We start from the raw sequence: 11773 nt of genomic DNA, 5'->3' as shown, positions 1-11773 counted from the left end.
CTTGTACTATATGTATATTTGGCAATTTTGGTATTGCAATAATCCTAATGATATGGTTACCCAACAGCCATCGTCTCGGGGACTCGGATGATAGCGAGGAAGACCCGGGAAATGGTGACCTCGCATCTCTGGGGTTGGCAAGCCAATTGCACTGGCAGAGTAAGGAATAATCTCTTAACATCGAAAAAACGAAACCACCACATTAATATTAAAGATATGGTTAACATTCTTAGTGCTAAAGATATTCCCCTCTCCTTGTATCCCTTCTCCCAGCTCCACCGTCTCGCTGAGTGCCAGCAAGAGTCATTAGTACTCGTCAACTCAACTCCTCAACTGGAGATAACTTAACAATATTGCATGAAAAGTCTCAGCATCCAGTAACCATGGTTAACAGATCACAACCATTGAATACCAATTTATCTCCCTTAGCACCTCACCATGGGAAAGGAAAGTATTCATATGCCTTCGCCAGCACCTGCATTTAACATGCAGAGAGTTACACAAGGTAGGGACTGATCTCTGAAATATTAGTGAATAGATTGGCCCCTTGGGTATTATCAGTTACTAGGAACGGCAGTCCCTCCTCGACTCCCTCCATCCCCTGCACCAGCCCTCAACATGTGGCAGACAGAGGAGCCTGGATCCAGCCTGGCCTACAGGCCAACATGGCGAGGAGGAAGAATGGCCAACAACATTTCCTGCTCTGGTCAGCAATAACTGACAAATACCGGATGGTCATTCTGTGCCACAGATTTAGGAAAGAATTCAAATTCACAACCAATCACATATTTTCTTCAAACTTTGTCAATAACTTTTGTCATTAACTAAGGTCAATAGCTAATGTCAGGATTATGAGTAATGAGAATAAACACTGAAACATGATATCCAACAGAGCCAAACAAACATGACAAAACCACACAGATGTATCCACATACAGTACTCTGATCAAGGAACCAAATAACGATATTGTTTGAACATTTTGGATGTCTTGCACACCACCCTGATCACAAATATTTATATTTACTATTTATATATATATTTATATATTACCGTATATATTTACTTTATAGAGTGAATTGACCATTTTCTGTTTCTGCCTATTAACAATATTGTTAGTTTAAAAATACAAGGCAATGCATATTTAAGCCTATATTGCTGTAGTAGGGCCTATAGTGATAGTGTTAGTTTCCTATTTTATCCTACAGCAAGAACAGAAGAGATTGTGAAAATAAGATAAACGGGTCCAAAACGGGTTTTTATGAGTCCGTTGCTGGTCCGCGGCAGGTTAGGTTTTGATCATGGATGCGGAGCGGATCCAGCTCGGAGCCACAACGGGTCCGCGACCCGCCTCCGTGGTGGATCCGTTCCTGAGAACAAGTGGACTCCAATACGGGTCCGTTTCGCGGGTCCGTTCCGGAAAGCGCAATACCTCCGCGGGGGATCCGCCGCGGAGTCTTATTGCTGTGTGGGGATGAATCCGGACCTATTAGCTGCCATAAAAGACAGAGACAGAAAATACTCCGAATACCAAAAATGTAAAACAGAAGCAATGCAATAAATTAAGAAATAAGTCAACCAACCTGACTAAATCCTTAAAAAAAATTACATTTACGACAAAATAGAGGAAAACACAAATAAGCCACGTGAGCTCTGGAAAATTCTCAACAACCAGCTTCCCGGTTGCAGCCAAAAACTTAAAACCAGACTCACCAACATCAGCATCAATGAGGGTGACTCCCTCATTACAGACAAATTGGAGGTAGCAAGCAGACTTAACGCCTTTTTCACCAGCATAGCCGCAACTCTTGTCAATAAGCTGTCCAACCACTCTGGTCGCTTTGGTGTAGAACACATTAAAGCTTTCTACAGAAAGCTAGGAGTATCCAACAATGATTTCAAATTAGAAATGGTCACAGCTCATGAGGTGCTTAAAAAATTGAGCACGCTCCACCTAAACAAGGCCTTGACAATATCCCCTCCAGATTTCTCAGGGACTCTGCCTCCATCATTGCCCCAATCATCACGTACATAATAAACCTCTCAATTTCACAAGGCCAAGTACCAAAAGATTTTAAGATAGCAAGAGTAACTCCCCTCTTTAAAAAAGAAAGCAAATTGAAACCTGGCAACTACCGACCTGTTTCTATTCTCAGATCCATTTCGAAAGTAATGGAAAAAATAGTTTATGAACAGGTCGATAGTAACCTTGCCACCAATAAACTCATGTACAAATTCCAATCCGGCTTCAGAACTAACCACTCCACTGACACATGCCTTCTCTATCTGACCGACCACATCAAACATGAGGTGGACGCGGGCAAATACTGCGGCATGGTCATGCTGGACCTTCAGAAGGCCTTTGACACCGTTGACCACGCTATACTGTTGGATAAGCTCAGAGCAATCGGATTTGACAAGACCTCATCGAGCTGGATGCAATCTTACTTGGAGGGGAGGGAACAGGTGGTAGAGGTGAATGGCACCTTGCCCCCCCCCCACCTCTCAATAAGCTGGGAAGTCCCCCAAGGCAGTATATTGGGGCCTTTACTGTTCCTAGTACACATAAACGCTTTGTCATCAGCATGCGACTGTGAATTGTTCTTGTTTGCGGATGACTCGGCCCTGCTGGTATCAGACAAGGACAAGTCACAGGTGGAGAAAATCCTCAGTGCTGAACTCTGTAGAACTTGTACCTGGCTCGCTGACAACAAGCTATCCATACACTTGGGTAAAACGGAATCCATCCTGTTTGGGTCCCACATCAACCTTAAGAAAGTCAATGACTTCACTATAAAAGTGGGTGACATTGTTATCACCAGGAAAGATGAGGTCACCTACCTAGGTTCCATTCTAGAGGCTAATCTTTCCTGTGATAAAATGGCAACCAAGGTAATCAAAAGGGTCAACCAACGAACAAGATTTCTCTATAGAATCTCCTCTCTGGTCAACAAAAGCACCATGAGGATTCTAGCGGGAACTCTCGTTCAACCCTTTTTCGATTACGCATGCACCTCCTGGTACCCTAGCACCTCCAAAACCCTCAAATCTAAACTCCAAACATCCCAGAACAAGCTAGTCAGATTACTTCTAGACATCCACCCCAGATCCCAACGCACTCCTACCCACTTCTCCAAAGTGGGCTGGCTCAGGGTGGAGAACAGAGTAAAACAACTTGCACTGAGCCTAGTCTATAAAATACACTACACCTCTCTGATACCGAAGTACATGTCAAACTACTTCCATAACGTAAATGACCGCCATAACCACAACACCAGGGGGAGCTCCACTAACCACGTTAAACCCAGATTCCAATCTAACAAAGGTCTTAACTCATTCTCTTTCTATGCCACATCAATGTGGAATGCACTCCCAACAGGTATAAAAGAAAGTGCATCTCTATCCTCCTTCAAAACCGCAATAAAAGTTCACCTCCAGGCAACTTCAACCCTAAACTAACACCCTCCCCGGATAGTTAATAATCAAATGTAAACAATCAAATGTAGATGCTTTTCTTATGCCTTCTGATCTCTCTCTCTCTCTCTATGTCCACTACTTGCTGTACATATCCTACCAAGTCAGACCTACACTGTTTCAATATCCATTTGTCTGTTCTAAATTGTTGATTACTGATGATAACAACCAAACCTAATCCCCCCCCAACCCCCCTCCACACCCCAGATTGTAAATACTGCAAATAATTCAATGTATATACCCTGATGATTATCTTGTGTGATGACTGTATTATGATGATAGTATATATCTGATAGTATATATCTGTATCACAAATCAATTTAAGTGGACCCCGACTTAAACAAGTTGAAAAACTTATTCGGGTGTTACCATTTAGTGGTCAATTTTACGGAATATGTACTTCACTGTGCAACCTACTAATAAAAGTCTCAATCAATCAATCTCTGACACTATTAAATTTAGTCCCCGCTCCACCCCCAAAGTAAAGCTGACATCAAAGACATGCGTAGTAAGGGAAATTGTAACCCGAATTTCGGAAGCTTTGGTTTCATGCGCTACAATCTGAATGACTATTGGCATAAACCACCCGTCTTAACCCTGTAAGACCCAAATACAGAAAAACAGGGTTAAACGGAATTAAATTTTGATCCAAACATGTTGAACGGGTAAGAATATTCTGAATGGCTTGTTTACTGAAGCATTTTTATTCCAGTTGGGCTTTAATCCGATTAAATGTGTCCATGTGCGCATAGCTTGAGACATTAACAAAACAGCCTTTGGTAATACAAAGTGGTTAGCGCTAACTTAAAAATGGCTTTAAAAATTAGAAAAATGAAAACAAAAACAAACACAAACAATAATATTCAGTCTATGTATTTAAGAGAGAAACATTAAAGAATACAAAGGACATTAAAGACATTAAAAGAGCAGAGCTGATGCAACCAGCTGCCACTCCAGCAGTGCCATTTCTACATACAGCTACAAAAGTAAAACAACAAAAAAAACAAAAAATAACCAATAATATATATTGCGCACACACGATTGCACCATGCATAGACAAGCAACCAAACAAAAACATAATTTCAACACTCATATACTCTGTGGTGGCCTCTGCGATGTCCCACGCCATCAATCAATCAATCAATCAATGTTTATTTATATAGCCCTAAATCACAAGTCATCATCTGCTGGGGTGGTGGGAGCATGGCCAGAGACAGGAGCAGACTCAACAAAGCAACCAAGAGAGCTGACTCCACCCTAGGCTGCCCACTAACTCTCGGCAAGTGTCCAGTCTGCATGGATGAGCGAGGATCCATCTAAGGAGACCGAGGTGTCTGATACATGCTCATTCAACCAAGACACTGTGAAGCCCGTCTGTCCCGGCGCTCAGCGCTAGCTCCGCAGCCCTGTCTCTTCATCCGCATCTCCTCCAATCTCTCCGAATAGACTCTGGTGTGGCAGAGACCCAGCAGCTGGTCTCCACTTGGACTACAACCAAGATGATGCCTTACACACTATAAAAATGACAAAATTAAAAATGGCGGCCGGATATGACGTATACCTCCGATTATAGGTCATAATCATTATGATGTATTGACTACAAATAAGATGGCAGATTTATTAATAAAAACTACAAAAATAGAATGGCTGCTGGATAGGAAATATGCTTCCGGGTTTCGGTTTCGGGTAAAAAACCACCTAAAATTGGTGGTATGTATAAGTCACGCGCCATGAACCTTTGACCCCACAGAATCCTCCGCGGGCAACCCCTATGGCCCCCATCTTTTGGAGATACATATTAATACTATAGGTCCTGAAATCAGAACTCTACAATTATTACAAAACTCAGCTGCACGTGTGCTGACAAGGGCCAGAGGGCAGGAGCACATTACACCAGTTTTAAAGTCGCTGCATTGTCTCCATGCCCACTTCAGGGTAGATATTAACGTTCTATTATTAGTTTTTAAATGTCTTAATGGCTTTGCACCTTATTATCTATCTGACCTGCTTTTACTGTATCAACCCGCATAGATCCTGACATTTTCTGGCACCAAACATTTATCTTTACCGGTGTACCCCGCTTTCCACCCGAATGCAGCTGAGCACTCCCCGCAACCCCGAACGGGACAAGCTGTAGAAAATCGATGGATGGATGGAAATACTAGAACAAAGACGAGCGGTGAGGCGGCATTTAGCCAACTATGGCCCCCACCTGCAGTACAGCCTGCCAAAGAGCCCCTCAGCACTAAAGAGACCATTGATATTTTACAAAAAAGGTTAAAGACACACCTTTTTAATCAGGCTGTTTACCGATCATGTGAAACTCTTCTTAGGTTCTCCATTTTTATTTTGTTATTTTCTATTTTAAATATTGCTATATCAATATTACTACTAATATTCTCTCAATTTTACATTTTTATTCATGGGTTGATGGATGTTTTATAGAATTATTTTTTTTAGATGCCGCTAATTGTAGTTATTCTCCTGTTTGAGCTCAAATGTGGCATTTTTTTTCTAAATCCCCAGTTATTTTTAATGTTAGACATGCTTGCAAAAGGGACATTAAGAACGTCACATTTACACTTGCGCAATTCAATTTCAGCATGTTCAAAAATGAGCAGGAAGAGGCAAAGCTTCTTCAATGCGACGCCTTCTCGTCTCAGCTTCATTTACCTTAACGATGTCCTAGTTCCAATTTTGACTGGACTACTGCAACTTCCTCATGTCAAACATTGTTCTGTTTCTCTTGTAACAGTGCAATCATACCAAAAAGGCTACACTACAATTATTCCTCTGCTTCCTCTGCATCCTCTGTGTTTTGATAATGGGTCTTCTTACGACTGGCTGAGGAAATCCTCGTTTTTAGCTGCTTCCTCCTCCAAAAACTCCAAGCAACATAATGTAAACATCCTGCAGTGGCACTGGCCTTATGACAACGTTTTGAATTTCAGCCAGGACATCTGCTGGAAACACTTTGGCATCCCAAACTGTGAAGTGAAGTGAATAATATTTATATAGCACTTTTCTCTTGTGACTCAAAGCGCTTTACATAGTGAAACCCAATATCTGAGTTACATTTAAACCACTGTGGGTGGCACTGGGAGCAGGTGGGTAAAGTGTCTTGCCCGAGGACACAACAGCAGTGACTAGGATGGCAGAAGCGGGGATCAAACCTGGAACCATCAAGTTGCTGGCACGGCCGCTCTACCAACCGAGCTATACCGCCCAAACTGCAGGGTTGTGACACAGAGGTCCTTGTTTTCAGAGGCGGACGTGGTGGTGTTCTTTAACCGAGAGCTTAGAATTAACAAAGAGAAACTTCCCCTAAAGCTTCCCAGACCGCCAGGCCAGAGGTGGGCTTGGATATCCATGGAGGCGTCTGTTCGCAACGGAGACCGGAGACGATTTGCAGGTTTGTTCAAACTCACTGTGAACTTCAGGAGGGACACAGATGTTAGCATACCATACGGTGGACTTCTACCAGAGGTGGGACCAAGTCATTGCTTTGCAAGTCACAAGTAAGTCTCAAGTCTTTGCTCTCAAGTCTCGAGTCAAGTCCCGAGTCAAGACAGGCAGGTCCCGAGTCAAGTCCAAAGTCAAGACTGGAAAGTCTCAAGTCAAGTCCCAAGTCCTGCATTTTGAGTTTCGAGTCCTTTCAAGTTCTTTTTAACCACAGACTAATATATTTACACAGATTGTGTATGCTTTTAAAATGCTGTATTTATTTATTAAAACAAGTGCATTTGAAATTGCAGGAAAAAAAATAGTGCTGACATTGCTCTTCATAATAGCACTATTAACCAGTCATTTTAAACATTTAACTCATTCCTTTACAGAATAAACACATTTGAAAAAACAAGTGCAACTGTACTTATTTGTACAAAAGTGTTAACATTGTATTTCCATGGCATATTGCATTGTAACTAGTTCCACAGCAGTTTCTATCCTGTTCTTACCTTATCTCATTGATCTCATCTCATACTGTATGTGTGTTTATGTATGCGTACACATGAAAAACATAACAAATACATGAACAAAACAATGAACAGAGTTGTACTTTTTAGATGTCAGGGCCCTATGCAATATGTACACATATTCTTAATATAGTATACATTTTAACTGACCTTCATTTGACTATGTTTGTCTTTTTGTAGGTGGCTAAAATACGCGGTGCTGCTGACCGCCGTCTAACGTTACGTTAGTGTGTGTGATACATTGACTAATGTAATGTTACTGTGTGTGATACATTGACTAACGCTACATTACTGTGTGTGATACATTGACTAACGTAACGTTATGTATTGGTACCTCATGCAACCCTGCTTAAAAAAATCACTTGACAAAAAGTATGAATAAGGTAGCGAACTGCAGTGGACGCAACAGATTGCCGTGTTTGCAATGACGTTATAACCATAGACATCTTATAAGTAGACGCAGCAATTTGGCCGCCATCTTGAAGTGGTGATGAGAAGCCGGCGAGCAGCCTAAACTGACAGTCGACAGGTAGAAAACAAAGATGCTAAACTGACAGTTGACAGGTAGAAAACAAAGATGCCGGGCTGGTGTTCAGCGTTTTCCTGCTCAAATGAGCGGACTGTTGAAAATAGGAATCGGGGGATTACTTTTCACAAGTACGATTTAACATTAACGTACTATTGGTTGTATTTTATGAAAATAATATTACCACAGAGTTGAGAAGGAGCAAAGATCTTCAATATTTGTATGTGAAAACCACAAATTAATCTTCTGGGGGAGGAGGACCCCCCTACAGGGGTTTGGTTTACAAACTTTCAGCCCCACCTAAAACAAAATTCACCAGCCGCCACTGGTTATGATGCATTCTCATTTTAGGCAAAATATAAGACAATACTTTCTTAACAGTATAATTGTAACCAGGAATAAGTCTTCAAGTAACAATATTCAAATACCAACATTGCTGGGTAAAACAGCATTTGGTTTTATTCTGAATCCAGTGAAACAGATTGGTGGTTTTAGCTGACTTTCAGGTGTTTATATATGTTTAAGTATTTGGCAGACGCTTTTATCCAAAGCGACATACATACAAAATACACAAAAAACAATCACTGTAAACATTATCATTTAAGGGAAGAATGTAATACAAAATATCAATACAAAGTGTCAAGACAGAGTAAACTCTGAAGCAACAGAGATACAGTCTATAGGTCCCTAAGATATATAGATATCTAATGTATTCATACATTGTTTATGTAGGATATGCGCATATATATATAACCTAATCATATTGTTTCTTCAACTTAAAAATAGCTGACCGTTTTTCCCCCTTCTCTGGGATTATATTCCCAGTTTTGATCTCGGACGTCTGGTCATTTATAGCGTATAAGAATATTATATTACTGTTAAGCAAACTATTAATAATAAAACACACCAAAACATGTGTCCGTTATCATAGCTACACGTATGACAAAAAAAAGTGCGTGAAAATCAGTGGTTTTCAGTGAGGTAAAATGAATTAAATGCGCTGACAGTTAATTGCTCCTGCCAAATGAATTGCACTGAGTGGAGCGGATCACCACTCCAAGATGGCGGCCCCGCGTCTCGTCTGCGCCAGTAGGCAGTAGCGCTCGATGCTGCGTCTACTTATAAGATGTCTATGGTTATAACGTTAGCAGTGAGTTTGCAGCCTCACTGATTTAACGACACAGCAAATAAAAGTCACGTTACTTAGCCAATAAACGTTACCTTACATTCAAAACTTACCCTTCTTTGTGCAACTTCAAATGTCGAACGAAGTTGGAAGTTGTTGCGTCTCCGTCTGTAATCTTCGAACTGCGTGATTTGCATACGGCAATTCGTTTTTTGTTGACCAAGTCGTAGTTTTTATACCCGAACGAAACCAACTTTGGCATAATTGTTTCTCACTGGCGCGTTGTTTGACAACTCTTCCTCATTGATTGTACTGCAATTTGATTGGATGAATGCTGTGTGATGAAAACAACGTAGATCTAATTTGATTGGCTATTGTACTGAGAGCACACCAGCTGACAGGAACAACACGCTGATCGACGCAGACGTAGAAAATGGAAGGTATGGAGCGCTCCCAAATAACTTTTTAAGCTTTGGGTTTTGGGAAAAGTAGCAAGTCATGTCAAGTCAAAAGGCTCAAGTCCAAGTGAAATCACAAGTCATTGATGTTAAAGTCTAAGTGGAGTTGCAAGTCTCTTTACATTTTGTCAAGTCGAGTCTAAAGTCATCAAATTCATGACTCGAGTCTGACTCGAGTCCAAGTCATGTGACTCGAGTCCACACCTCTGACTTCTACCACAGGACTCTAAAAAGCCAATGAAAAACATCCAATGGAAAAAAACAGATCTGGTCTGCTGGGTGGTCAGAAACTACCAAGAGTCCTACAAAAGAAGCCAAGTGTACAAAGAACTCAGCAGTGTCGTCCCTGTGAAGGTCTACGGACAGTGGACAAATGTTCCTCTTGCACCCAAAAACCTTCTTCCCACCCTGTCTCGCTGCTATTTCTATTTAGCCTTCGAGAACACCATCGCCAAAGATTACATCTCTGAGAAGCTGTGGAGGAATTCTTACCAATCTGGGGCGGTTCCGGTCGTCCTGGGAGCATCTGTGCAAGATTACGAGGTTGTGGCGCCGCCTCATTCGTTCATCCACGTTGACCAGTTTGCGTCGGTGAAAGAGCTTGGCAAGTATCTGCAGCAGCTGGCGGGTGACGTCAAGCACTATCGCGTGTATCTGCAATGGAGGAGAGAGTGGAAGGTGGAATTGCACAACGACTTGAAGTGGAGACTGTGTCAGATCTGTTTGCAGTATCCCAGCTTCCCTCCGTACAAGGTCTACGATGACCGGGAGGCCTGGGATAACGCTGTGTAGGAAGAAGGGAGGGAGAGAGAGAGAGAGACATTCTGCAATCTTTAGTCAGTCAGATTATACCTCCTTTAAATACAACAACTTTGCATTTGTGGAATTAGAACAACAAGTGTGTCTGTTTTCTGCTGTAAATTGTGAACTTGTATTTAGTTTCCGTGTTTTGGTTTGTTAACTGTGAAAAATTGGAACACAACACACATACGTATATCATAACATCATATATATAATAACACATGGATCCCACTGGATTTAACTCAACTCTAAATAAGCAAAAAAACAAGATGACAGGTAATGAAATATACAATATTGTTGGGTCAAAAAAAAAAATACACATCACAATCAAAGCTAAAGACACCACTGATACAGCTTTCAAAACTCTGATACCAATGATAATGATGTATTTTTCTTTATGGCATTGATGCACATGTGAATGTTTTGATGTGTTTGATACTTGATATTATGTGACAAGCATAAAATATATTGGAGAGAAATATTAGAGTTAAGTCATCTGAAGCGGATGCAATGGACAAAAGTACAAGAATGGAATTATAATGAGTAAAGATCATAGAGACCACTGGTATGTAATTACTATTGTTGGTCCTAAGATACAGTTGCATGTAAATACTATGTATATTGATGGATTTTTACTAAGTATTAAATGGTTACGGCGAGTAGTGTTTGATGCTATCCCTCTTTGATTTAAAGGAAAACAGCATTTTCTTTTAAAAAGTTTGCCTATCATTCACAATCCTTATGTATGACAAACACACATATGTTTTTCATTTTTTAATGGATTCTAACTATTAAATAAATGGGTGTAAAAGTCAGCTTACAATGGAACCTATTGGAGGCGATTCCAAAGATTGGTTCAAAGTGAGGTTGGAAATATTTGTACATTTTGGAAGTTGTATTCTCAATACTTTGTCACTATTTTAATTGTACAATAACGGAAGTACACATTTCTAAAAATGTCTTGTATTTTCAGAATATCGGGAATTGTTTTTCCTCTCACCAAATGTGTCACTATCGAAACATAGCAATAAATTACGAATAAAAAATATTATGCTAACCTGCTACTATGGTTACTTCCCTTGTATAGAGATTATTTTTAAATAATTATTGAGGTTTTTCACAATAAAATCCATAAAAAAGATTTTTTCAACAATATTTCTTACTTCAATACATGCAATCTTTTTTTCTGAAATGCAAAGTGAAATTGATTTCAGAGTTAATGATTTATGAAATTGAACATACACTTAACCAATCGGTATAATATTTTAATTGATAACTCAATACACTGTCTTTTCTTTTTAAACGCCGAGTGTTTCGGTAGTGACTGCACATGTTTCTGTAGTGACCACTATTTTGTTTGCAAGGTTGTGTCATAATCCCTCAAATGTATTGCTTAATATTAAGTTATTCATGCTTG

General features: G+C 40.4%; 1 protein-coding gene across 1 annotated transcript; it reads left to right on the top strand.

Moving 5' to 3' along the window:
* The first annotated feature begins 618 nt into the window (after positions 1 to 618).
* Positions 619 to 10515, top strand: LOC133578106 (alpha-(1,3)-fucosyltransferase 7-like). Its single transcript, XM_061932284.1, has 4 exons — positions 619 to 706; positions 6227 to 6470; positions 6708 to 6957; positions 9778 to 10515. The coding sequence occupies exons 1-4, from the start codon at positions 619 to 621 to the stop codon at positions 10345 to 10347; spliced, it is 1152 nt and encodes a 383-aa protein (XP_061788268.1). The 3' UTR covers positions 10348 to 10515.
* Positions 10516 to 11773: the final 1258 nt, after the last annotated feature.

Source organism: Nerophis lumbriciformis, linkage group LG38 (genome assembly GCF_033978685.3).
Source record: "Nerophis lumbriciformis linkage group LG38, RoL_Nlum_v2.1, whole genome shotgun sequence".
Taxonomy (NCBI): domain Eukaryota; kingdom Metazoa; phylum Chordata; class Actinopteri; order Syngnathiformes; family Syngnathidae; genus Nerophis; species Nerophis lumbriciformis.
This window is presented reverse-complemented; position numbering and strand designations above follow the sequence as displayed.